We start from the raw sequence: 27,998 nt of genomic DNA, 5'->3' as shown, positions 1-27,998 counted from the left end.
GGCCTCTCGGGCGCCATTTTGTACGATGTTCTTTCCCATTTTAGGCGGGGAGGACGGGAGCGGGAGTGGTCTCTGCGCTCTCTGGGGGGGAGGCCTGCCCTCGTCCCAAGGGCGAGGGGGCGGCCGGGGCTCCGTGGGACTTACGGCTGCAGACCGTCTTCTCTCCCTTCGGCCGGCGAAGTGGCTGGACTAGTAGCGAGGGGGGAGCCTCTTCCCTTCCTCAGCGCGGTGATGGCGCAGCAGCTGGGGGAGGGGGAAGCTCGGCGAGGCCGACCCCGGAAGTGAAGGGACCTCTGAGGAGCCGCTGGCGGCGGCAGCAGAGGAGGAGCTCGGTGAGAGGGGAGGTGGCAGCCGCCCGCGGTGCTGGCTGGGCCCAGGAGGCGGCGGAGTAAGCCGGTCGGCGCTGCCCCGTGGGGCTTGGGGTTCGCCGCCCCGGCGGGGAGCGAGGCCTGTCGGGCCGCGGCGCCGCTGGAGCGCGCGGGCAGCCCCCGGCTGCGCTTCCAGGAGCGCGTGGACGCTGAAAGCTGCAGCTCGTCACCTCGACGTGGGGCGGGAGCGCCCCAGCGGCAGCCGGCGCGCGGCTCCGAGAGGGTGGGTAGAGCTCGGAGGAGCTGCCTGTCCCGCGGGCATAGTGGTGGTTTGGGAGCTCGCCAGCTGCTGGTTTCAGACGCAGCCGCGTTATTGCACGTGCTGTCGGCCAGTTTCCTACGTGTTGCCCTTGGAACCAGGGCACCAGGGCGGTTGCGTGTGCGCTGTCTCAGTCATACTTATGGTAGGGAGGGGAAGCGTGTTTTGCCTCCGAGGCCGTTTTTCTTGGGGCTGAGAGCTTTTGACCAGTCCAAAGGCAGCTCAGTTTCCTCTACACTAAATAGCAAGCGGTGCGGCTTTTCATGTTTACGTCATTGACTGTTGTTAAAGGGTAGGGACAGGGAAGCTACCCTAATTTGGTGTTGCTGCCAGGAGTATTGGGGTGGGGGTTGTTCCTGGGATAAGGAACTGAACTGACATCTTAGGCTGCCTTTACACTGGTACTTTCATTGTTAAAGCTCTTGTTGCTTAGAAGTGTGAAACTTCACTCTGAACAAAGTTTTAATGATGGAAAAACGTCTTCATGTGGGCACCATTTCATTGGTGGTGGCAGCATTTTCTGCTACAAAACTACCACCCGTTGTTGGAAGTGGTTTTATTGTGTCAGTAGGAGAGGGCTCTCAAATGATAAAAAGCAGCTGTACAGTGCAGCTTACCATGGTTCTGCTGCAGTGGCACAGCCATGTTATCCTGAGAAGCACAGAGCAGACAGCTTAGTTGTACTAATACTCTTTAGATGGCAATGAAATGAAAGGTTGTATTTTCTGCACCCTTAAGTCAAGTTTGGAGTGAATGTTGTCATAAACTGGTTATTTGGAACACTTTCATTTCCTTGGAAACACCAGAATTATTTTGACTCGTTTTATTAGGGGTCACTAACACTTATTGTGTACCAGGAAACTAGATCCATATAACTCTGTTGCTCAGGGGTGTGAAAATCCATATCCTTGGAGCAGTGTTGTTACACCAACTTGACCCATTGTATAGACATGGGAGAATTCTCTTGTCAGCCTAGCTACTGCATCTTGAAGTGGATTACCTATGCTGAAGGGAGAACCTTTTGCTTTGACAGTAGTCATCCACACACCTCATTTTGAACTGAAAGTACACAATCAGCAGCCAAAACAAAAAAACACCATACAGTACTATGCTCTGTATTAAACATAAACTACTAAAGGGAATGTGTAATAAAAAAATACAAAGAGAACTCTTCATTTAAATTAAGGTAGTTAAAAGTAGCATTCCATCTGCATATTACACTTTCAAAGCTGTATTAATCAGTTGTAAACTTTTGAAAACACAAACATTTTATTCAGAGTTAGCAACAACATACATTCCTGAGGCATTTGTAACATTCTAGTGTAGTTCTGTAACTTGTTTTTGGCTGCTGTCCATGTAGTCAATGAACTTGCAAAATGCTGTGTGCATGTGTATACCTGTTAAGCTACCTGAATCAATTCATATTTAATTCCAACAAAGTAGATTTTTTTAAAAATAAACTTACTTTACTTTTAAATGTGTAAAGCATTTTATGGCTTCATATATTAACTTTAATAGATAAAGCACTAAACTGAAAGTCAAGCTATAATGTGAAGTGCTGTCATCACTAAACCTGCTTGAGAGCTAAATGTAATTTTATTAAATGTTTTGCATAATAAACTTGACTTGAGAACACTCCTTCAACCTTCTGTCTAGTGCTTTAGACTCCCATCTTGCAGTGGGCTCTGGTTGCAGGAGTTCACCATGCAGAGTTTATAGAAAGATCAGAGTTCCAGAGATGACCATTATATGCTGAATGCTGCCAGAGGGGCTTGATACCTAATAACCAGCTTTCAAGTCTGTTCTAAAGATTTTGGTTTGTATTGGATCTGAAGCATTAGCAAGACCTGACAAAGGAAAAGTTTCCTAGTTAGGCAGTGTTGCATAGTTTGGATATGCTTTAGGTACTTCAGTAGGGGATAAAAGCTGGTTTTCCCTAGCATCATCGCTGTCATGGAGGGGAACAGGAGGCAATGAGGCTCTGCCCTTTCAATGTAGGAAGAGCCACCTGGCACAGCAGTGTTAACTCCTGGGGGTGGTGCCAGCTGGGATGCCAGGCTTCTCCTACACTTAAACTGCAGAACTGCAGTGGGAGTAGTGAGCACCCTCCCCCTTATCTACTAACAGTTCTGCAGGCTGAATGTCATTGTTTTAAAATCTGACCATTTGGGATAAGGGACTTTGGTTTTTGTCACTTTTCACTTACCTCAGGACAATTTGTTCCCCTCCTCACTTTCTAAAAATGAGGCAAAGAACTGAGAAATCAAATTAGGACAAATTTCTGAAGCTTTCCTTTAGTTACTCCTTGGAGCTTTGCTGTCTTGGACAATTACACAATATGCTTTCTTTTTTATTGAACTGATTATGGACTCTATAGCTATATTAGCAGAGACTTCTATAAGCAATGCCACTGTTTAAATTATTTTTTTAGATTTCCACTTTTGTGTTCAGGCCTAACCCCCCCCCCTCCCCCCCCCCCCCACACACACATTTTAGGCCATCCTACTTAAAAGACTTTCTGGTGGGTTCTACAATTTGTTTCTGTATGTTTTTATTTTAAAGCAAAAAACCCACTTTGCTATATAACTGCAGATCTTTCAAATCTTTGCCACTTCTGAATGCATGGAGGTATGTTGCATGAATTGAGGAAAACAGTCTACTACATAATTCTGTATGCAAGCTATGTAAACTAGTGATGAGGGCCAATATTGGTGCTTGTAAGATGTGTTCTAAAAGCTTGAGCTTTTAAAAATTATAATGTCTTTGCATCTAATCTTGATTCTTACTACAAATTGTTTAATCTGGTAGAAATGAACTTGTGCCTCATGAAGAAAATTTTTTGATTCAATTAAAATATGTACCGCACATACCATGAATTTCAGAAGTCTTCTGTTGCTTGATTTGGATGTAAACATACTCACTTGTGTATTGTAACAGCTGGTGCTGAGCAACTGCATTTCCTGTTACCCGGGGTTGGATTTGTTAGTGTTCAAAATATCTAAAACAGAGGCCACACCTACTTGGCGGCTTAAATTCTGGCATCCACCTTTGAGGGACATGGTTTGTCTTTATTTTCTAGTTTTTCTTAGATAAGAAGCAAACCAATACTATAAAACTGCTTCACACAATTTCAGAGCTAAAATTATTTCACTGGGATGGCAGAAGAGAAATCCTGTTAGTCTTTTACCTTAATGTTGCAATAGAGGAGTTAGCGTCTCCTATCTTGAGTTTTTACAAGTGATTTATCTCTACCAATCGGAAGTAAAGTGCTTCCATAGTTTTTCTTGTACCTGACAATTAGTTGAGTTTTTTTCAGTTCTTAAGTTTTTTGACAGATGTCTTCATCTTGTCTGTGCTGCAGCAAGAATGCAAGAGGAGGTAAAGTTGCATAGGTAACTTAATCTGAGATTGAATAAATGTGCACAAACACTGATGTGTGTGTTTGATGTGGATTTTTCAATAAATTCTTTGTGATCATGTGGCACAAATTAGATTTGGGGGAGGTATAAGAACATACATAGCTGAAATATTGAAGATGAGTATATTGATTTGAGTTCATATTTCAGCATAGATCTCATGTCAAAGCTCATCAACTTTTATAGATCAAAATTGATCGTATTGATCAAAGTGACAGATTCAGACCAGTTACCAGACTCTTGAGCATGCTGGCTCAAACTTACGTTAGCTGTAGATGCTCAGCATTTTTATAAATGTCCTAAATATGCCTCTGACTCAGCTTAGATAATTCTTGGGATGTAATGGGAGTTTGTGGAAGAGAAATGGCCAGAATATCAGACCTGAGTTGAGACCCTTTGTTATATACAATCACATTAAACTTTTGGATCTGTGAATCCTTTGGAGCAACTGTTAGGAATTTTCCGAGTTGGTCTAGAATTTACTCAGCAGCTATGTTAAATTAGTTATTTTCCTGAACATTGTAAAAACTAACTACTACTTTCTTGAGTAGTGCAGGTCTATGGTCTAGATTTAAGGTCTAGATTCTACCTGCTTTCTGGCTTCACTTTGTCTATTTGGTACTTGTACCTCCAAGGCAAGAACTGATGCTCTTTGGTGTCTCACTTTCTTAGGTGTTGTGTCTATTGTAATCACTAAACATTACCATAATACAATTTAATGAATTGTGAATAACTGATGCTTAGTACTTTTAAAAAGGATTATCTCTTTCAGACTTACGATTTAACTCCATTCAGTAGATAGCAGATTGTTTATTTACCACTGAGATGGAGCTAAAATTAAAAATAGATGAGATTTTGCTATGAAGTATTTATTAGGAAAACAGTAAATATGCAGAGATAAATCTTTGTGGTACACGCTGTATCTAGAGCAGGGGTTCCCAACCGTTTTTGGTCCCTGTACCTCCTTGGCTTTTAGTAAACCTTCCCGTACCTCCTATTCAATATGAAAAGGAATACATTCTAGACTCTAGAGTCCACAACTTTTTTCAGTAACACTACTACTTTTGGAATATTTCAATTAGGATAATCTAGTTATTTGCCAAATATTCCCCGTATCCCCTTGACACGCTTCTTGTACCCCCTGGGGGTACACATACCCCAGGTTGGGAACCCCTGATCTAGAGAGATCACTGTAGCTTTCTAAAATGAGTCTGATGGCCATTACTTATGAATTCACATAAATTCAACCTTGTTTTCAACATTTTGTAGATTTCTCTCCTCCAGATGCTTTCAGAAGTTGGGATGTTAAAGTGTAACCATGTAAACAGTTAACCAATGAACCCAAGCTCCATTGGTTAATGTCAACACATACACAGACTCCCTGTATGCATAGGGAGCTAACTTAAAAAACCAGCTCCTCGGGAGCCGCCTGCTGCCCTGCACTGCTGTCCCTGATACAGAGGTAACAATGCAGGGTAGCAGATAGGAGACCGTATGCATGGATAGCCAGTTTTAAAAGCAGGCTCCCTACACACATCAGCCTGGAGAGCCACCTGCCACTCTGCACTACTCCCTATGTATCAGATGCAGCAATGTGGGAAATAGCAGGTGGGAGTTGTCTTACAAGCTGGCTCCCACTGCTGAAATTTTCAGGGGTTAAACAGTTACATAATTACACACATTTTAACATCCCTATTCAGAAGTACTAACATCAAGTTTGTAATGTTTTCCTTTAAATCCTTCATTTAGATTACTTACAGGCTTTTTAGCCTATATTTCTGTATGTGTAGAATGATTAACAAAGTCATGAGTTTTATCTAAATGGCTTCATTTTGTTCTCCATTTTTAGGACTTCCTTACCCAGTGCTGTACCTGTCTCAAGCTAAACAGACTGCAATTTTCACTTACTTGGCTGTCAGTTTTATCTCTAGTGTTTAGTTGGTGGTCACTGCAGATTTCTTTGAAAAAACATTAATGCTCTGTTTTTGCATTAAAATTTATAAGCACTTAAACAGCTGCTTTGAACTAAGAATCCATAGTTGGCTGACAATTCAGCTTCTGAAATTTTTCTCAACTGCACCTGCTGTTGAACTATAGTGCTTGCAAAAGCTGCTCTAATACACCTGTTTTGTTTAAAAGGCTTAACTGGAAATATGAAGAATATGATCTACCAACAAAGCAATCAGTGAAACTAAAAAGGAGCTGCTGCGTGGGTAGCCTTTGGCTGACAAACTGCATAAATTGTACCTGTGATGCTGAAATTTCCAATATTTTGGTACTGTCTGTTAGACACATCCTCTCCTGTCTCTTATTTTACACAGTATTTCAACACTTTTTTCCAGAGCACATAAGACATAGTAGAATGGATATTGAGAAATCTCACTTTGCACAAAAACATGACGTAATTGTTATGCACGGTTTCCATCTGTATATTGAAACTTAGATTATGTATTTAGTGTGTTGAATCATTTAGCACTTCCTCTGTTAGACATATGCTTCTCATGTGCAGCCTTTGAAAGCTAATGCAGTCTGATTTACTGATCTTTATCACTGTCCTAATTCAGGGCATTCAAGGTTTCTGCTTTTCTAAACACCCTATGAACATGATTGCTTGATCTTCTGTGGTGGGTTTTTTTATAGTGGTCTTCAGAGACAAGTAACCCTTTTTTGTTAATGGAACATATCTTTTGATCTAGTGTTGGGTAAGTTTGGTAACTTAGGGTTTTTTAAACATAGGGTGATTTTATTCCTAAACTTGGAGTATTTTATTTGAATTATTAAATATGGTGATGCAATGTGTCAATTGTTTGGAATGATTATCTGCTTGTGGTTGCCTCTCAAAGGAGTGGACAAGTCATCCTCAACAAGTACCTAAAACTTCGACACTAAGCTTTTTTTAAATGTGAAGTTCTTCCTGGATACAGTGTATTGTTAGTCTCTATATCTAATTGCCTTTATTGCCATGTTGAATGAGATTGAGGGACTGACAATCAGTCCCTTTCCTGATACTTCCAAAGTCTGCCCTTGTATAGACTACAGCCTCTCTGTTATGAACAAGTTACGGACCAAACAGTTGGCCGTAACTCCATCTGTTCGTAACTCGGACCCCATTGAGTTACAAATGACCGTGCTGTTCGTAAGTGTGGGTCACGTTCGTAACTTGGGACCACCTTTACTACCGCTCCATGGGAGCTTTGGTCATAAGTGCGAACAGTTGTAATTCGACCGTTCACAACTCAGGGAGCAGCTGTACTGATTGGCCTGCTTCTTTCTAGTCACCCATTGTTTAACTAGCCCAGCAATAGATGAGAAAATGACACCTGAATAAATCAGATCAGAATCTTCAAAGCACAAGATTGCAGTGTGAAGATGAAAGGAACAGATTAGTTAATTTACTTTCAGGATTCAGAAACTCAACATGCTGTGTGATGGCCCTTGTGCCCATGTGTATTCACATACTACCTCTGAGGCCACATCTGTACTTACCTGCAGATTGATGCGGCAGAAGTCAATCTCCTGGCATTCTGTTCAGCAGGTGTGGTAAGGACCACCTAAATTGAAGGCTGAGGATGCCTCTGCAGGTACTTCTTTGCACAAGTAAAGGAAGTTGATTGGAGCATTTCTGTCCACCTCCTGCTGTAGGGATGATGCCAAAGTCCGAATTAAGGTACTTTGACTCCAGCTATAAAATTAACATAACTGGAGTTGTGTGTCTTAATTTGAACTTGTCCCCTAGTGTAGAACTGGCTTGAGAATGTAGGCTCTGAAATCCACGGTAGAAGACTTCAGATTTGTAGGTTTCCCATTTGTCCTTGATAAAACCAGAAAGTGTAAGTCACTTGTTCTTGATGCATGTTTGAAAACCTACATACAGCATGGGGACAGGTAGTCCTGTCTGACAGGAATATTTAACTGAAGGGGGGAGAACAATCTGCATACTATATTTGTTAGTCTCCAAGTTATGGCAACCAGGAGGCTTCATCCTGTTTTGTTCCAAATAAGTTTTAGGTTCTACATTTTATTACAGTCATGAACTGCCTTCAAGCTGGTAAATGTAAAATATTGAACTCAATTCAGTGTCTTGTGCTTCCTTTTGCTGGGGAGGGTGGTATATTTTTATGAGAGTCAGTGGGAATCTAAATCATCTCCATTATAGAGTTTGAATATGAAGAGAGAAAAATCACACACAGTCCATTTCTGCAGCCACATTAGTCAAAAAGCCTGAGCCATCAGGCTATTTCCATTTGTGGGGAGGAAATAAAACTGCTGGCTCATAAGAGATCTGCAAGAGACTATTTTGAAATGGGTCCTAAGTTTTCTCAGATTCTGCGGTGAAGTCTGAGTTTTAAGACTCATACTCAGGTTTTTGTGTATACTTGTCACATTTGGAGCTTTTTATCAAAGTAAAAATGGATTTAATTTCTGGAGCCATTTTAAGATGGATAAATTGCATTATCTTCCAATTCTCAGTTCACTTGCGTTAACAGTAGTCAGCCCTGTGTAAGGAAGACACTAGGGATGTTAAGAGGTAAGTATTTAACTGACTGAGTAGTTAATAGGCAGCCTGGCTTAGTTCTGGCTCATGCCAGGTGTGTGACCAATTCCCAATGTGGCTCTGCAATTCAAAACATCATGGCTGTGTCTACACTGGCATGAATTTCCAGAACTGCTTAAAACGGAATACTATTCCGTTTTAAGTTTTTCTGGAAAAGGAGCATCTACATTGGCAGGCTGCTTTTCCGGAAAAGCATCTGTGGCCAATGTAGAAGCACTTTTCCGGAAAAGAGCCCCGATCGTCATTTTCGTGATCCGAGCTTTTTTCCAGAAAAGACTACTGGGCTGTCTACACTGGCCCTTTTCCGGAACAGTGTTCCGGAATAAGGACTTATGCCCGTGCGGGAGCGGCGTAGCTTTTCCGGAATAGTGGCTGATTTTGTACAGTAGAGCGTCGTTGCTTTTCCGGAAATTCAAGGGCCAGTGTAGACAGCTCGCAGCTTATTCCAGTAAATCAGCCGCTTTTCTGGAATAAGTGGGCCAGTGTAGACACAGCTCATAGGAGCCAGGGGGTAAAACTGCCCAGCTCCTACCTTTTTAAATTGTAGAGCCCCAGTGGGGTTTGTTCCTGCACCCAGCATGAGCTGGGATTGAGCTGTGCTGCCTGCTCACTGGCAATAGCCCGTGTGTGCAGTAGGGAATTGGGACCTCCTGTGTAGAGGGGCTGCTTCACAGCAGCCTGCTGTGGTGCCTGTGCATCTTCCCTCCCCCCCCCCCCAATAGAGACAGCAGCAAGGGTGAGGAGGGGTGGGCAACACTGTGGAGATGGTGCTGGGGAAACAGGCTTTTAAGCAGGCTCCCCCAAGCGCCGGATAAGCATAAGCTACTCCTTTACATCCCTCTCCAAAACATAACTTCATGTTTTGAATTTCTAACTTCTGTAGTAAGGGAGCATTTGTGTAAGGATAGATATGTATATCCATGGAAGTTACGGTTCAAGTTCTGAAGTGCCTAGGTAATCTAGAGCAGGCAAAGAATTAAACTCTTCCTACTGAAAGTCTCTTTGGTATAAGAACATCAGCCATCTTCAGGGGGTAGGGGGGAGAGCATGTAAACTATAGATGTTGGATCCTAACCCCTTTTTTTTGGGGGGGGGGGGAGAGCAAGTCTACAGGAGAGTTCCCCAATCCCCCTCCCCATGTGTATGCTTGGGGCTGATTCTTCTTTGCCATTCACCTTGTGTAGTTATTTACACCAGTGCAAACCACTAAATTCAGAATTGTACTTCACATTAATTGTAGTATAAGTGACAATACAGCATCCAAAGACAATGTTTTTAGATCTGATTGTTCATGTTGACAAGCAACTTAATGAAAATTCATAGATTCCATGGCCAGAAAGGACCACTATGATCATGTAGTCTGACCTTTGGCCATGGAACTTCCCCAAATTCCTAGAGCACATCTCATTTTGATTTAATTGCTAGTGATGAAGCCACCATGAATCTTTGTAACTTACAATGGCTAACTATTCCCACTGTTTAAAGTATATGCCTTATTTCCAGTCTAAATTTGTCTAGCTTCAGCTTTCAGCCACTGAATTGTTATACCTTTCTCTTTTAGATTGAAGAGCCCATTATTAAAGAATCTATTATGACTTGATTCCCTAAAGGGAACTTTTTAATCTTTTCTTTTTTTAAGCTACACAGATGAGCTTCTTGAGTCTATCACTATCAGGTTTTTCTAATCCTTGAATCAGTGTCATGGTTCTTCTCTGATCATCCCCCAATTTATCAACATCCTTCTTGAGTTGTGGGCACTAAGACTGGACACAGTATTCCAGCACTGGTTGTACCAGTGTCAAAAATCGGTGAAACAATCTTACTATTTGTACTCAAGATCAGTTTGTTTCTAAGAGGAAATATTCTGCACTTGATTTAGTTTAGCATGCTGTATTCAGTAAGGGTATGTTTACACAGCAGCATTACAGGAGTCTAAGAAGTCCTCCAGCTCAACAGTGTTGAAATAACTGCTTGTTGTGTAGGCATGGACTATGTTATTTTGAAATAATGCCAGTTACTCCAAAATAACGCTGTTGTGTAGATGTACCCTTAGAGGTAAAGCAAGCCTCCCAGCAAAAGCAGGGAAGATCAGACTTGACACTTGATATTTCTAAGTCTGTTTACGCTCCGGATATGTATTAGTTGTAAGTATTTTAGTTCAGGATTAAAGAATAAGGCTACAAACTTTTTTTTTTTTTTAAATGTATAGTCATTTTAAGAAATCTTACAATAGCTTTCTGCTTGTTTTCATCCATTAAAGGATAAGGCCTTACTGAGGATGAAAGCCTGGGGAAGCTAGTGAAATAGTATCACAAGAGACAGTAGTAAACATTAAGAGGGAAAGGAACTTTTTAGTTTTGTAAATTGTTTAACAAGCCCATTTTCTTAGCTGGCTGTTAAAATTACATCAGACAATTTCAGCTCAAGTTTGCTTGTAAGTGTGTGTGTTTCAGTTGAAGCTCTCGAGGTCAAAACTCCAAGGCATAGATCACTTGCATGTTAATGTTATTCTTGGTCTCCATGGTTTAAAGCTTGGATTTTCAGAGGTGCCCAAGGAAGGGTTTTCTGTATCCAAATCCCATTGAAAATCAAACTTCTTCAAAAATCTCAGCAGAAAAGTCCAAATGCCATAGCCTTAGGGACAGGGAACCTCCAACACACAGCTTAATTTCATCAGGCCTATGGAAAATTTCTGGGCTACAGGCAAGAAGAGTTATGTCCCAGCAGCCTTTAGGCACAGGGTTAATAAGGGAAGCTCCATGTGTTGCCTCCAGCACCAGCTCCCTTTAGGCAGGAATTGTGGACACTGTCCGGACCGCATCCACTAGGAAGAACCACCTCTGCCTAGGGCCTATGCAGAGTGGCTGCTTCCAGGAGCAGTGTGGAGCCCCTGGACTAGGCACAGTGGCTGCTTCCAGGAGCAGTGTGGAGCCAGGGCAAGTAGGCAGCATGCATTAGCCACGCACCATTGCCTGGGAGCTGCCAAGGGTGAGCACTACCTGCCTGGAGCCAGTACTCCCAAATCCCCAGGCCTAGATCACAATGCCCTCCCATACCCTAGCTCCTCTCCAGAACTCCTGCATCCCAAACTGGAGCCCTCACCCCTGTCTGCATCCTGGATCCCTCATTTTGGATTCTCTGTGAAAATCTCCCCTTTTGGGTTGGAGCCTTGCATGCTGGCTCACTTTGCTATAGGAGGAAGGCACCATGCTTCCACCCCCCCATGGGGTTTTGTGTGGCCCATGATTTTTTCTGTGGGCTACGGGCCTCTGATAGAAAAAAGGTTCTCCACGCTTGCTACAGAGAATGGAAAGCTTTTCCTGCTGACTAAGTGGGACCAAGACACATGTGTTTAATAATTTTGCTATGATTGCAAAGTTCTTCCTATTTTGAACTCGTGTGGAAGGAACAAATGAGACTCATAGTTGCTGCTGCCTGGTAAAGCTGAACAAAATTAACAGGACAGGTTTCACTACAGTTGAGAATCTTGTATCTGTGAAATCTTTTCCTACTAATGCTCAGGCTGAGGAGCAATAAAGGGTCTCTATGGAAGACACCCCCAAAACAAGAAAGGATGAAGTGGAAACATTAACAGCTCAGAGTCCTAAGGGGAGGATCTGCAGAGTGACAAATTCTTACGTGAATGGAGGTGCACTTGTGGGAGAGAAGCTTCCTGTCTTTCGCATTGGTTACAGATGGATAGACACCGCGAATGCTTTAGTAACATCATGCTGGCACTTCTCAGCGGTTGAGTGGCATTCTTACGAGCTTGTTAGTGGACTCTGCTGATTGGGGGAAGGCTACTGACCTCTCCTCTTATGAGTTTAGCTAGTAGGTGTCTAGTAAATTTTTCAAGTTCTTCTGGTCTCTAATGCTGTTCTGACCTGACTCAAGAAAATATGCTGGCTATAGTTTGCTTCATACTCTTATCAAAACAAGGCTTCTGCATATTGACTCACTTCCATAACATACATGAGTACTGTAATTGGGAATGAGACAATTCCAGTTCCACTAAATACCAGAATAGTGACTCAAATACAGAATAAGAACGCATACTTTAGGAGTGCAGTAAGATTGACAGAAAATGTTTATACAGCCCAATCAGTGTGTGCAAGATTGGCTCTGAGGATGCAGATCTAGCTGCTCTTTATGGTAAAAGTGGGAATCGGTTTTGGTTTTGTCCCGAGCAAGTCAATGGACTTTCACTCTCAGGGTGTGTGGTGTCTGTTTTTGAATCTGTGGCGGGTAGATTTGGGTGAGAAGAAACTGATTTTTAGGGTAGATGGGCTATAATGAAACTGCTAAACCGAAATGGGAAGCTCCAGCCCTCCCCCAAGTCTGTTTTTCACACAAACTGTAGCTATTGTTTTGGTTTTATATACATTGTGGCTGGTCTGTAGAGGCTTAATTTCCCACAGGAAGTATGTATTTTATATAAACAGTAAACACTGGAGGATCTGGTATTTCAACATTGACAGTTTTACATATTTTAAATATTTACCTGTCTGGGAACAGTCTGCATGGTATAAGCTTGACAGTCAAGTCGTCATCATGGGCACAAACCTGAAACTAATGCAAATGGCTTCCTGAAACCTAATCCTTTTGTAGTTTAGATACAGCACTGGATGATACCAGTCTGCCTGTTTCTACCTCCAAGAAGTTGTAAAGGGGAGTACTAACAGGTAAAAGGAACAAGGATCTTTTTAAACTCTTCGAATAACTGTGCCACAGACTGTGGAGAGAGTACCAAGGGACAAGTAAGATGATAGGTTTATGCCATAAAACTGTTGTCAAAATGTTCCAGACTATCCTGCTGATCAAGAGGAAACATATGGGAAGAACTGTCAGTTTTAACAGTAGTTGGCTGTTCTGTCTCAACCATTTAATAGAGAAGGACTTGGCAACATCAAAATGAAAGTGTCAGAATCTTGGCATCTGGACTAAACAGCACTAGCACATTGGGTGCTCTCCTAAGGCCTCTATTTTTAGTCAGAAGTAGCAGTGCATGAAATGTTAAACTGCCTATGAAATCCTGAAGCATTTTGGAATAGCAAAAGCCACTACATGGGCTCCAAGTGGACAGTTAAGCATTTGATGCTGCTCTGTCAGTATTACTATATATATATAGAGAGAGAGAGAGCTAGAACCGGATTATCATGCCTAAAGAAAAAAGATGAAGCTGCCTGGTGAACCTAATTATGCTACTTTAGTATTGTGTAGGGATTATCCGAATAAAATGGACCAAACTAGGGATGTGTAACATTAACCAGTTAACCTACTGGGTGATGCTTACTAGTTCTGATTAACTGTTGGGGGCTGAATCAGCCCTGTGGGGTCTGCTGTGGAAGGATTGCTCTGGGCATCTGGAGCAGCCCCCCCTTAATTGGCTAAACATGAGAAACCTCATTTAACTGGTTAACCAGTGCACAGGATTTTACATCCCTAGTCCAGACAAAGTACTGCCTGCTTGCTCAAGTAGGCTGCTGAGAATTAGGTGAACTTCTCACTCTAGCACAAGTGTCAGATTTAGGATTTGATTATCTTAATTTTTACTATTTACTTTTTATAGTTTGTTTTTCCCTGAAACTTTAAACTAGTAGCCTCTGAGTCCTATCATCATAGGGGATTACGTGCTAGCCCTGCTACAAGCAGAATGCAGTACAAGTTGAACCTCTGGTCCAGGACACTCTGGCCTGGCAACATCTGTGGCCTGAAAAGCAGGGGGTGGGGGAGGGGCACAAATGCTGGCAGGGCTAGATAGTGGAGTCCTGGGGAGAGGCTGGTCTCATCCCATCCTCCTCCCTCAACCTTCCCTGTCTGGAAAACTCCCTCTTCCAGGACCAGTCAGACCCATAGGGAGCTGAACCAGGGAAGTCCAACCTATACCAGCATTTTATCAAACTTTCTGCCTGCTTTTAATTTAGTTTACAAAAGATTTATAGACCTCTTAAAGGGATTCTGGTAGACATTCACAGCTCAAAGACCACATGCACAAGGCAATACTGGACTGGACAACTGATCAAACCAGCATGGTGTGTGCTAAGTTAAAACTATCTGAATAGGGAAGATTTTCTTTCAGATAGCTACAATTAAGATAGCTGTCATTAATAGGTGTACAGGTAGCATTGGATACTGATGATGCAATTTCTCTAGGGCTATACATTTGAATAAGCAAGTAGTTTAATTTGAGACTCCATTAACTGTGCAACTTATAATAGTGTATATGCAGAGAAATTGTTAGCACTATGTAGACCACAAGAAGAAAAGATAAAGCAACTGTTTCAAAGCTGCTGAACTACACTAGGAGAGAGGTGGACAATTGGCAACAGCATTTTTAAGGGATAAAACCAAAGACTTCCACGTTGACAAAAGTACTTACCTAGGCCCTATGTCAAACCACTGAAAGTGAGGAATGAGTTCTCTAACATCAGCTATTGCTGGTGATAGAAATCTATAGTGTTTGTTAAAATTCCCAAAGTGGCTATGGCTTTCAGTGGTTTGAAAGCAATTGTTTATATCCCCGGCAGTTCTCCTAACAAATGGCATGGCTTGTAAAACTCTATTTTTGCGTTTTTTTTCCCCCCTTTTGTTTCTTCCGTAGCTACTGGGGGGAGGGAGGAGGATAACCCCCCGTTTTATAACTGAAGCTTAAAATGCAAACTGTCAGATCATGGAAGGCATTAATTTCTAACTAGTCAATCATGAAAATATTGTTAAAATGACTGGTGCAATGAGTGAATTCAGAGCAACCTGCTATTCAAAGCACTGGTCTTGAATTAGTGATCAGATCGTTTACTGTCAGAAGTATTAGGTGGTAATATGATGTGTGGTATATTTAATGCATGTGTTAATGAATTATGGTTAGCCAACTCCTAATCTTGGCAAGAAGTGCCCAGTTAAAATTAGAAAGCATTCAGAAAATTATTCATTGTGTGCCCATTTCATATGTCTAAACTCTTCACTAGCTCTTAATTTTTAAGATTGTCATTTACTTAAATGCCAGTACTTCCACAATTTTCTTGTATAGAAAGCAAGGAGTTGAGTACTTAAATCTAGAGGAAATCTTTGCACTTAAATAGCTCAGCAATTTTTAAAATACTTCTGTTGAACTCCTGCACTAGAATGAATGTTAAACAGGCTTTTCCAAAGAACTGAGGCTACTCTCCCTTAGCAGAACCCTAAACAATCTTCATTTCTAATATGTAGCAGCACATCGCGCATGTGACCAAACATTCTTCTGGTAACTTAACCATGAGTCTGAGAAGGAAAACAATGACATTGCAAGAGTTTCATACTCCTTCTCACTGTTAAGACTTATCACTAAGTCTTTAAATAGCAATGCTGAACCTCATTGTCACTTAGTGCTACACAAACTCTGCGATCTCAGAACCTTTTGAATTTTTCTGAAATGCATCCCCTTGCTAGTATGTAACAACCTATAACAAGCAGCTATGGGAATCTTGCTTTTGTCTCACAGAAGATGTTAAAGCCTCAAATCAGCAAACTTCTTAATTCATAGGTTTTTTCCCCCAGTTCTTGTGCATCTTCTGATCATCTTGTTTGTATAGTTTGGAGGGGGAGAGGGGACATTTCACCTTATGTCCATCCAAGCTGATTACTTTCTGAAATATGGAGTCTTCCAACTTCAGTTATCTGTATATGTGAATTTTCATGACAAGTCATTCCCCAGTATTAAATTAGGAAGCTATTTAAATGAGTTCAAATTATTTTTTCATGATTAAATGGGTAAACTACCAATACTTCAGGCTATCTAAGGTTCATATGAAGTGTGTTCTATGAATATATGCAATCAAGCAAAGGCTGGGCTTCCTGTTCAAGGATTTTAGCAACTAATATTCCTTCTGAAAATAACTTGGACACACTTTTGATTGCAAATATTTTTAGTAGAGCAGAGCAAGGGACTACTGCAGCTTAGAAGTTGGTACAGCAAAACTCCATTAGTCTGGCATCCAATGCTCCGGGATTCCTGATGGTCCGGCACCATCAGGAACCCGGAAGTGCTGGGGCAGCGGGACAGGCTTCCCCCATTCAGCTGCTGCTGAAACTAAACCAGCAGCTGAATCGGAAGCCGGGAGCAGAGCAGCTGGGGTGCTGCCAGGTTGGTCTCGTAGCGCTGCCCCTCGGGGTTGCGGGACCAATCCAGCAGCACCCCAGCTGCTCTTGGGGATGCCTAGGGCAGAGCAGCTCGAGTGCTGCCAGGTTGGTCCCGCAGCGCCAAAGGACGGCGCTGCGGGACCAACCCAGCAGCACCCCAGCTGCTCTATTGTAGGCTTCCCTGATTCAGCTGTTGCTGAAACTGACCAGCAGTGGCTGAATCAGGGATGCCTGGGGCAGAGCCAGACTATTGTAAGGGGGGGCTATGAGGGGTCTGGGGTGGCATCCCCTCCCACCCCACTCCAGACCCCTCATAGCCCCCCCTTCTGATAGTCCAGCATATCTGATAATCCGGCACCCCCGGGTCCTAAAGGTGCTGGATTATTGGAAGTTTACTGTACTTTAGCATGAGAATTAAGCTCTAGGTAGTCAGTTATGTTTCTGCTGACCTCCCACACTGAAGTCTAACACGTTTTATGGTCAACTTCCTCATCTGTTCTGGACTAAAACTTATTCAGGTTTTGAACCCCTGCCAGTTGAGCTGAGAGAATCTGATTTTATCTGAATCTTTTAAAAACCTCCAGTAGGTGCCCATTCCAGAAATTCAGCCAGTATATAAATAATATACCATGAATGCTCAAAGCTTCCCATCCCTTTCTTGCCTACTGCTGCTAGTTGAGCTGGTTTTATTTTGAGGGGAGAACTCTCTGCCTTTGGTATAACAAGCCTACATGACTGTTTTTTCACTGTGGCTGTAAGCATAGACCTTGTCTTAATGAAAATGCCTGTCAGGCTGGGACCATTAACTGAAATGAACAGTTAAAGCTTTTAAAGGTGGTTATCAAAGGCTGGTAATAAGTAATCTTCCTCAAGGTATCTAAGATCAAATGATATTGTATTGGAAGGGGGGAAGACAATCTGGAGCAATAAACAGGCTAGGAGGAACCCTTGGATCCTATGAAGTCTCAACTTCCTCTGACAATAGTTTGGTACCACTTCCTTGCACAATAGGAAGTTTAAAAGACTCCTCTCCTGGTGTATTAAAATTTAAGTTACTAATATTCCTACTTTTCTGCTGACAACTAGTAAAGTAGCCTTGGCACCTGTGGTTTTTAATACTGGATCTAAAAGTGGTAGTTTCGCTGCCACTTAACTGCACTTTTCTGGTATGTTCCTAATTCTTGCCTTGAGCCAGTCTCTTCATATGTAGCTGAAAAAGTGTAATCAATAGCTAAGATTAGGACATAAGAACTCATCTTAATTTGCAAAACCAATTTAGCCACTTCTTCCCTCAAATGTTTGTTTTTTAAAAAATAGGGCAGTATCCTTCCAGTAACCAAATGGGATGAAGTAGAAGAGAGAAGAATTTCAGTTAAGATGAGGCTGTGTCCCCCTGTTACCCAAATGAGAGCACCTGTCTGTCATACCTACTCCTGGTGAGGTATTCTTATCCCCATTTTACAATGGTGAATAGATATGCCTCTTAAATGGAAACTTCTGGCAGACATGGGAATTGAATTGTGGTGCTGAGGCCCTAGTAACTTAACTCCTGAATCACACTGTAGAGGTAAGGCCAGAGCCTCATTTAACTCTTGCCCCTGTTTTCAAGAGCCAAGCTTATTTCATGCGCAGGTAGCTTCCCCCTATTGCAAGCATAGCAGACCAATGTGTACGTTAGTTTAGATATAGCACTTTCACAATATGCAGTATTTCTTTCCTAAATTTCCTGTTGTACTGACAAAGGAAATGCATTAGATGTTAATCTTATGTAGTATTAGAATGGTGCTGATATGCACAAGTTTAGCTGTTACTGCATTAAGGTTGGATGTCTATCCTTGATAGTTTCAGTTTGAATTTATATTTTCTAGATATTACATTATAAAACTAATGCAAAGATGAGGGACACTTATCTTTCAATAAATGCAGACCATGCAATCCAAGCAAAAACACAGCCCTGCAGTGTTTTGATATGGTCTACTACAAGCATTAATGTTAGGTACTGTCAAGTCTTGAGTGCTGTAGATTTAAGTACTGTTGTGTATCAGCATAATGAAGTATGGTACCATATACCCCCCCACCCCAGAAGGGGATTGCTTAGCAATCTTTGGTAACTAGCACTTGCACTAGCTGCTTCAAATCATGTCACTTCAGAGAGGGAGACTTAACTCTTTGGTCAATTAGTGACAAAGTTATTACAGATTGGAAGTTCTCCATTAGGCCTAGCCTGATTTGAGGTGGAGGGGGCCTTGTCAGGGAATAAGTTGTCTCCTTGATGCAGACCAAACTAGCAGTAATCCAGGTAGGGCTGACTTTATTCCTAATTATCTTCTGTGATGTGCTAAATTCTGATAACAGGGCTATTGTACAAACTGTCACAGGGGCTTGCTTACCAAGTCAAAGACGGACAATGCACCTTCCCTCTGAAGGATCTCAGAGCAATACAAATAAATGGAGCCTCAGTAGCCCTGAGAGGCAAGTGTTTTAAAGAGTTGAAGTGGTTTACCTAAGTCACAAACCAGCTCTCCAGGTATGATCCACTGCCATAACTAAGACTATTTTACCCTTGCTTACATAATTTAATGGTTATAGGAATAAATGGGAGAGTATAAAATCAATTTGAAATGGCTTTAGGATAGAGCAGCTATATTAGAAGCTCACTTAAGACACATCTTAAGACTTATCAATACTAGTGTTCTAAATGCCCTGCAGTAGATGCTGTTGGTACAACATACTGATGTACGTTAACATGCACTAGTTATTACTTTGTGCCAGTATGGTTTACATAAGGCAGAGGAGTGCAATAGAGTACTGTAAAAGTCACACCCCTGTAAACTATTAAATTCAGGATAGAATTGCAGTGTCTACAAAAAATCTGAAAGCAGTCTTGAGTTGACTGGTAAAGCTATACATGGAATCTGTAATTTGAAGTTAATAGCACTAGTTGTCTACTCAACTGAAAAATGAAAAGGGATAGCTTAGTTTATACAGAGGTTGTGTTTAAATATGCTGGTGTACTCAGCAGAAATGCCCCCAGGTTGCCAAATGTCATCTTCCATTCTTGACACTATGGTCTTTGGCACAAGTTTACTAACATTCATTCTTATCTGAGAGGCAATATCTTTTTTTCAATAGGTCAACAAAGCTATCTCCAACTTTCAAATGAAGTATGAACCTTGATCTGACAGTAAATGGCATACTTTAGTGCAAGTTAACATCTTTCCAGTACATAATGCAAGGTTAATACATTAAACTCCTACTCCAAGTTAAGAAAACCGAAACTTGTATTGTAGTAACAATGTGTTACATATTGTCGTCATCTGATTCATCCTCCTCTTTCAAAGACTCCTGTTTTTAAAAAAAAAAGTATAATCAACTACTATGTCTTGTACAGTTGCTCCTGAACAAGTCCTAGTATCCGCCTACAAAGGATTTGACTCTCTAAAGCTAACACTTGACTTATTTACAGTAATTCACTGTAAGCAAGTGAGAAATTTTAGTCTTACCTGTACAAATTGGATGCAACAATTACCATACCACAGTAGTAAACAAAGCCCTGTATCCACGCAGCCTGCATAGCTCCCAGTGGCAGTTAACAAGGTTGCATGGGAAAAGTGTCAAATCCTCTGGTTTTGAAAATGATGGCTGCACTTCAATGACATTTCTTGCATACTAATGTGGAACTGCTACATGCACACAATACTTATGTTTTTCCTGATCAATTCCTATTTTAAAGGGCTACTGTGCTGGGTGTAGGTGATTACTAATGTCAGTTCAATTAAAAAAACTAATCAGCATTTGATTTACTGTCTTATTTAGGCAAGGAGAAGCATGACTGCTGTACCAAATGTGAACCATACATTGCTGAATGCACATTTAATCAGCTGAAGATGCCATGGGATTACTTTTTCTAAACTTTCAGGTAACTGATTCTGAATCTCTTTAAAAACTGTCTGAGCTTTGCCTCACAAAATACTGACTGTCATCTGAAGAAGTAGGTTGCACCCATGAAAGCCCATGATACCATCTACATGTTAATAGACTAGTAGCACCTTAAAGACTAAGTTTTTCCTGTTAGACTAACTTAGCTACCCCTCTGAAGTATGTCCAAAAGCTTAACTTAATGCAGTTCTAGTTGCCAAAATATTGGACAAGATGAACTTTGTGCAGTTAATTCTATTCTGGACTTGAGTTTTGAACCTGCTAAATAAAATTGTTGCTTACCTTGGCATATTTTTCTGCTTCTTCTCTGATGTCTTTTGGAACAATTTCGTGTTTTCCTTTTGTTACTGTGAATGAATAATACATTTAAAGACTTCAGAAATTACTGGTATAAATACAACATTTAAGCCTCAAAGTAAGTTAAGCCTGTTTGTAGTTTCCACTGACTAAGATATTTTACTTTCCCTGTAGTATAGGTGGAATTAGAATTTCTTTAGTTTGCTGTACTCCCATAGAATTTACATCAGTATAACTTATTCACTTCTATAATCAAGGATGGAATAGCTAAAGCTAACAAAGAAAACAAAATACATTACTTTCTCCAACCCAGCTGAGTTCAAGTTCAAAAGCTTTATCCTTCACTTCATCATGAACTATGTAGATTCTAGAAAGAATAAAGAAACAGGTTTCTGAAGTTAGACATTTTCCTTTCCAAAAGCTAAGGATTAATGTGAAATGAACAAGTATGTTACAAAACTCCCGCTAGTTTTCAATATCACCATTTTCCTGATTTTAAAATCTCCTGTATGACCCGCACACAATCCTGTATGTAGTTTTCTTCCATCAATGTTTGAAGTAAATGCTGAAATTAACATTGCCTTAATCACTTACACTAGCATTCACTAATAGTAACATTTTCAGCCTAATACCACTAACCAGTAAAGTATCCTGCTCAGATTCAGACAGTATAGCACTTAAGTGACCCCATGGCATTGCCATTGTCCTATTGCCACAACCATTGGTGAAATAAAGCCAGCAAATAAGTCTTCAAAAATGTTTCCTGCAAGACATACAGCTTTAACTTAAACAACATTAACAGTACACATGTGCATGCACACCTGTAATTAGCTTGTGAACAAGTCCTTATTGACATGGAACCAGTCATGTGTTGCCATGGTTTGCATGGAACCTAGAAGGGTTAAGTTGTTCATTTACACTGTTGTATATACATGTGAACCTCTTAATCTCACAACCCTGAGAAACTGGGTGTGCCTGATTAAGGAATTAAGAACATAAGCACCTTTATATCCTTAATCTATAGCAACATCTCAATGTCATCCTGGTTAACGTTTTGTTACATTACTGACTACTTAAGAACACACTTGTTTAAAGTTGTGCAATATTCACTTAAGTGTTTGGCTGCCAGCTGCTTTGTCAACTGCTTGCAGGAGTCATGATTTTAAAGACCTTTATCATAGGGCTGGAAGAGACCTTACATTGTCAGAGGCCAGCCCCCTGCCCAAAGCGGGACCAATCCCAACTAAATCATCCCAGCCAGGGCTTTGTCAAGACAAGACTTAAAAACTTCTAGTGATAGAGATTATATCCCCATTAATCATCCATTTCCAAGATGAAAATTCCAAATTTTATTTCTCTCAGCTAGAAGCTGTTCCATACTCCTGTTTGTTACCCTTTTCTGAACCTATTCTAATATCTGGACAGAGCTGTCACTATGCAAATGTTGAAGCCTCCAGTACTTTTTGTATTCTAATTGCATAGGCCAACCATGCCCCCAGTTCATTCAGCTTGAAAGAGTTTGAGCCCCCTTCTCACAAGGCTTGAAATAAGTACCACAGTCAGAGATCCTAGCTAAGTTCTCTGGTTCAGCTTATCTCATGGCAACCTGAGAAATCTGCCATATGGAGCATGCATATGCCCTAATACAAGGACTCGTACTAGAGTATTTTTTCAGGGCCTTTAACATTTTGCTTCAAAAATACTGGAATCTCAACTTAAGTACACTAGATGTACACGCAGTGTAATTCTTACAACTGCAAATGTTTGAAGGGGAAAACACTAACCCTAACTCAAAAGTATTTGCAAACTACCATTTAATTCATACAAAGGATCAAGGACAGAATCCTAGTGAAGGTGGTATTTTATAAATACGTAGTCAGCAGTTTAGATCAGCTCAGTGCCAGAAATGGAAACTAAAGCCTTTATCGCTAAGGAAAAATGTCTGGAAAAGAAAAAGGTCAAAGAGCTACTGCTATGAACTACCATGAAAATACAAAGGGAGGAGACACAAGAGTGAGCAACTGTAAAATTAGACAAGAGCAGCCTCAGAGGAATGAAGGCAGAACACCACAAAGTTAAAACAGCACCCTTGCAAGTCCTTCCCATCCCTGCTCTGTGCCTGCCTTCCCTGAGCTACAGGATCCAAGGGATTATTAGGGCACCTGGTGTGAAGCAGCAGCAGGGTCTCCCTCATGCACTTATCACAGCAGAGGAGCTGGAGCAACCCTGCTCCACTGCACCACCCATCTCCCAGCCTGCTGTGCTCTGCTTCACCATGGCAGTGAGCCTCAGGCCTCAGCCTGCTCCCCTCTGCTTCTCCTAGCCTTACACCACTCAGGGGAATAGAGCAGGCCAGGTCACTCGGCTTGCCACCATGAAGCAGAGCACAGCAGGCTGCTACCGCCAGAGTAGGTACCGAGATGCTCAACCCCTTTCCCCCTGCACCAGGTGCCCAAGGTAATCTCCCAGGCTACCCTGGGCCCCCACTGGTCCTATCCATAGGACAGTTGAGGCAGCCCCCCAGAATTACCCTATGGACAGGATGGCACTGAAGCCTGCTATACCCCAAGGCTGCACTCAAACATTCCTATTTTTCCAGTATTCTCAATTCTGCATCCCAAGTGTATTTTCTCCCCTGCCAGTGTCTGTGTGGTTTATAGTAGGGATGTAATAGTGTACATGTTTAAACAGTTACACACAAGGCACCTCTCCCTCTACCCCCCAAAGCACTGCTGCCTCTGTCAGAGGAGGAGATGGGAAGTACCTGAGACCATAATTCATTGTTCAGTTTGCATACTGAGACCTATTTCCATATGCCTCTGCATTTATCTTTTACTGCTTTCCACCTAATTATGAACCCCATCACCAACTTCCCTCTCTCTCAAGTGTTTCCATTTAAAAAGTTAACATTTATCTACACTTAACATACTGTTACAAGAAACACCCATAGCAACTAATGGAAAAAATAAAGATACACAAAGAAAACCAAGGGAAAACTTGTATTGGCAGTCTGAGTTCACTTGTTTCACTGTTTCCTCTGTATAGTCAGTTTTCCCATGCTGTGTAGAGCTTTCATATCATATGGAGGGAGGAAAAACCACAAGTTTAAAATAAGGAAAGAAGATTGTAAAACTACCAAAGTTAATGTGACAGCCCTAGGAATAGGAGTAGTACATGAAGTTTCCAGTGTGTTTTTTTTTTTTAAACTGACTAGGGTCTACGAAGATATGTTTGTTTTTCATAAGGAGGGATGAGAGAAAGAAGAGCCCTGGGGATAAAAGGCCAGAAGAAAGGAAACTTACATTTTTGCAACTTCTTTAACAACATCACGGCAGGTCATTTCTTTCATCTGTTTGTAAGGAATGTGAAATTTAGTTGAGTATTTAACATTGTTTTCTAAAAATAAGTTATCCATTAAGGGAAAACCACAATATTGGTGGCTGATATACCAAAGTGTATCACTTATGCAGGAACAAGCATCTGCTCAACAATACCAACGAACAGAGGGTCAGTCGCAAGTAGAACCAAATTAAGTTAACATGTAATAATTTGTTTTCAGTTTTTGTTCAGACCGCAATTTTTGTATGAGCTCCAAGAGTTATTCTTCCCCGTATTTGTTCAGTTACAGATGACAGACTCTCAGCGCACATTTTCAGTTTAAGTGTTCCTTTCAACAAAGCTTAATAGTGGAACATTTTTTTATAAATCTCAGCGCGCATACCTTTATTTGGTTGATTAGCTCTTGATACCTTCTGACAGAATGTAACTCATGAGACTGCTATACCAACAAATGCATCTCTATTTTAGCACGTTCTAACAATCATTCTTCTGGAGTCTTGAGGGCATCTACTTACTGCCCAGTCCTGAGGCAGTCCACTGGCAGCTGACCAACCTAAAGTTTCATATTTGATAATGGTAACATTTACAAAATTAAATTCCAGTATTCATGACATGGCACAAACTCAAGTAATAACATTCATACACGTGCCAGATCTCGTACACCTTCTGCCTTTTAGGATAATGGAAAAAATAATACAACCTGCCACTGATTTAATGCTGATCCTTGTTCCCTTTCCCCAATAACTGATTCTTAACGGAGACATGGGATCATGTCTGGTAAGTGTTTGTCTAGATAAGAGGAATATAAAGTTTACAGTGGTCTAGCATGTCTTGTGCTACATGCTGCTGTACACAAAAAATTCCCTCATTCATTAATGTACTCATTTCAAAGCAACGTAGATCAAAGCTCACCAGGGAACTTGAAATGGGTAACAGCAGGGCCCAGACATCTCATGTACAGCAGGCAAGTATGGAGTAGATTTACATCTTGTCTTGCCAGGAACTAAGTGCTCGTGTTGACAAACCCTAAGTTATCACACACCAGTATCTTTATATAACTAATGCATGCACCACAAAATGGATTTTTGCATTTATGCACAAAAGTTACCTGTGAAAGAGTATGAACTCTATTAGTCTATTAATTTACAAAGTTTTGCAGGTGACATGTTTGTCTAGATATTATGCCTGGCCTCCTTTTTCATTTCAGGTATGTTAATCCTGCAGCCCAAAAAAATCAAAAGTTTGACACTGAATGGGTTACTATATAATTTAGTGTTCATATCCAAAGTAATACGAGGGAAATTTAAACATTAGATGGTGCATGTATTGTCACAGAAGAAGCTGAATTTCAGAGATACTAAAAAATCCCTTTCCCCTGTGCAAATACTGATTTTCACTTTAAAGTATTAAGTGTCTACAGCTACAACTAGAAGTGATTAATACAGTGGCTCTCCATACTGTAGACCACTTACGATGGAAAGTATTTCACTAGCCATCTCCTCTCCCAGATTCTATATATTTTTACTGCAGAATACTTAGCTGTTCCCCTATCCTGCATGGCTGTCTGAAAAGCAAATACTACTAAAGGAGGAAAAGACTTGTTTTAGTAGAGGCATAGCTACTTCCTTATCACTCCTCTTTCCTAGAGAAGATATTTGGAGACATGAGGAAGACAACAGCACTCCTACCACTGCATACCGCAAAAGCATTATTAATAAACACCCTCACGAGTTTGTGTCACTCAAATGCAGCAAGTGCTATTCTGCCAATCTGTGTATACCGAAATTGACACAGCATTGTTTCTCAGATGCCAAGATTAGTGTCACCATTGTCTCTGTTTAACTCAATGTATGAACAGTACACTGAACTTAAGACCGATCTCTGATGGAATCCAGCCTGACATATGTAGATTAAATTTAATAAAAAATTAAGAAATGTTTTTAAATCTAAGATACAAAAAGATACAGAAAACGGGCTACATTTTAATGGCAATTCAAAAAATTTAGTACAAGCCAGGACTAGAATAAACTACAAATCTCTAAATTTTAACAGCTGTTAGGTAAACTTTCAGATTGTCAAAAAAAAAAAGATGCAGGGGGGAGGTGAATTCATCAGATTGTGATGAATCAGTTTTTTCCTGCTCTTTTAAAGGACTTACTAGTTTTACAAGGTTCATATTCTCAGATGTACTATGTGTTTGTGTATATGGTTTTTTTTTTATAGTTAAATAAAACATAAGTTACATAAGAGAAATGGCAAAATCAAATTAAATTTAAGATCCTAAAACAATACTGCAGAAGTTATTAGGAGGCATGTTTAAATACATTTCAGCAGTCACCCAAAACAAGGATTACTTTACATAATCATCTGAATGCATAGTTGATAAATATAAATGCTTTGATATGAAACTATATGATTTAAGTCTCAAGATAAGCAATCCATCTGTATTTTGCAGTACTATAAGTCCCACAATTTGGAGCTCTTTCATAAAATCAGATGCCATTTTTGTATAAGAACTTACATTTATTGCATTAACAGAAGACTAATACTGTACAGTGTTTAATTAGGGCAGAACTAAGAGGAAGGACAAGGACAGATTATTTTCCCCATATCATCATTGTTGCATTTGTAGTTTGACTTCTATGAAGTCTCAACAATCCTATCTTATAAGTGGTTTTCTCCTAAAACCAAAATGCTTTACAGTATTTTAGAAAGATTAAACTGCAGTATTATTGAAGAAAACATGTTGAACTGATATACCATAGTTTCTCCAGTCTCATTAGTATTTAAGGGCGTGATAGGTTTCAGGAATTCAACAAAAAGCTACATAAGAACTTTGTGCTCAATTGTCTCGTACCACCACCTTGATTTGGCCCATGTGCCTTCTGGACAAAGGCATGGCTGACTACCACCAGTATTTTAGTGTGACAATTTACTTTTGGGGAGTATCTTGTAACGTCTATATTTCTCATTTGTATATCATTAGGATATTGCCTATAAAGCATGTCATGTGAAGTATCAGAGAAAGATTATGAACTGCTAAAAGCCACTATTCTTTGTATGGTGGTCACTAAAACACAGTAAGTTGAGGAATGAGCTCTCCAGACACAACAGCAAGGAGACTAACCAATGCTAGGGTCACGTATCCAACAGCCATCCTCCAGCAAGGAAGCAACAACTCAGTGAATCACCTGCATGCGACCACACCAGGAGAATTGCTCAACCTTGCCTGAAAATTCAGCAATGCCCACCTGACACACAGGGACTTGTGTTCTTCAGGCACATCGGAGTGAGTATAAGAGACCACAGGAGCCCCATGCTTCACCCCACCTACGCTGCAAACAACAAAGGCACTGAAGACTAAAGGCTCTAATAGAGCCCAGATTTAGAGACAAAACTATATATTAAGGACTGCAATATCCAGTGGTTAAGTTGCTTAATCTAGTTGCTGCCCAGTCTAACAGGGTTGAGAGTTTAGACGAAGTGTTTATATTTTATTTCTTTTGGTAACTAACTCTGACTTTTTTCCTAATCACTTATAGTCACTTAAAATCTGTCTGTTGTACTCAAACATGCTTTACTGTTTATCTTTACCAGTGAGTTTGTCTGAAGCGTCTGTTTATTTGCTCAGGTTTCACAAAGGCTGGTGTATCTATTTTCCACAGATGAAGTGGTAAACCAATTAATAAATTTTGCACTGCTCATCATCA

The 27,998-nt window shown here is 40.8% G+C and overlaps 1 protein-coding gene and 1 long non-coding RNA gene across 2 annotated transcripts in view; one reads left to right on the top strand and one right to left on the bottom strand.

Moving 5' to 3' along the window:
* Positions 1-6: 6 nt before the first annotated feature.
* Positions 7-27,998, top strand: LOC102459352 (uncharacterized). Its single transcript, XR_012903261.1, has 3 exons — positions 7-332; positions 20,530-20,632; positions 27,275-27,998. It is a non-coding gene; the product is annotated as an uncharacterized LOC102459352 (long non-coding RNA).
* Positions 19,893-27,998, bottom strand: part of PSMA3 (proteasome 20S subunit alpha 3) — a 33,830-nt gene continuing 25,724 nt past the window's right edge. The window contains exons 8-11 of the mRNA XM_006135244.4: positions 24,252-24,298; positions 21,249-21,316; positions 20,935-20,999; positions 19,893-20,058 (exon numbers count right to left, since the gene is read on the bottom strand). Coding sequence (XP_006135306.1) covers positions 20,014-20,058; positions 20,935-20,999; positions 21,249-21,316; positions 24,252-24,298 — 225 coding nt within the window. The 3' untranslated portion in view covers positions 19,893-20,013. The remainder of the gene's footprint in view (positions 20,059-20,934; positions 21,000-21,248; positions 21,317-24,251; positions 24,299-27,998) is intronic.

The sequence above is a fragment of the Pelodiscus sinensis genome, chromosome 4 (genome assembly GCF_049634645.1).
Source record: "Pelodiscus sinensis isolate JC-2024 chromosome 4, ASM4963464v1, whole genome shotgun sequence".
NCBI lineage: Eukaryota > Metazoa > Chordata > Testudines > Trionychidae > Pelodiscus > Pelodiscus sinensis.
The sequence above is the reverse complement of the archived record's forward strand: the minus strand, read 5'-3'. Positions and strand labels throughout refer to the sequence as shown.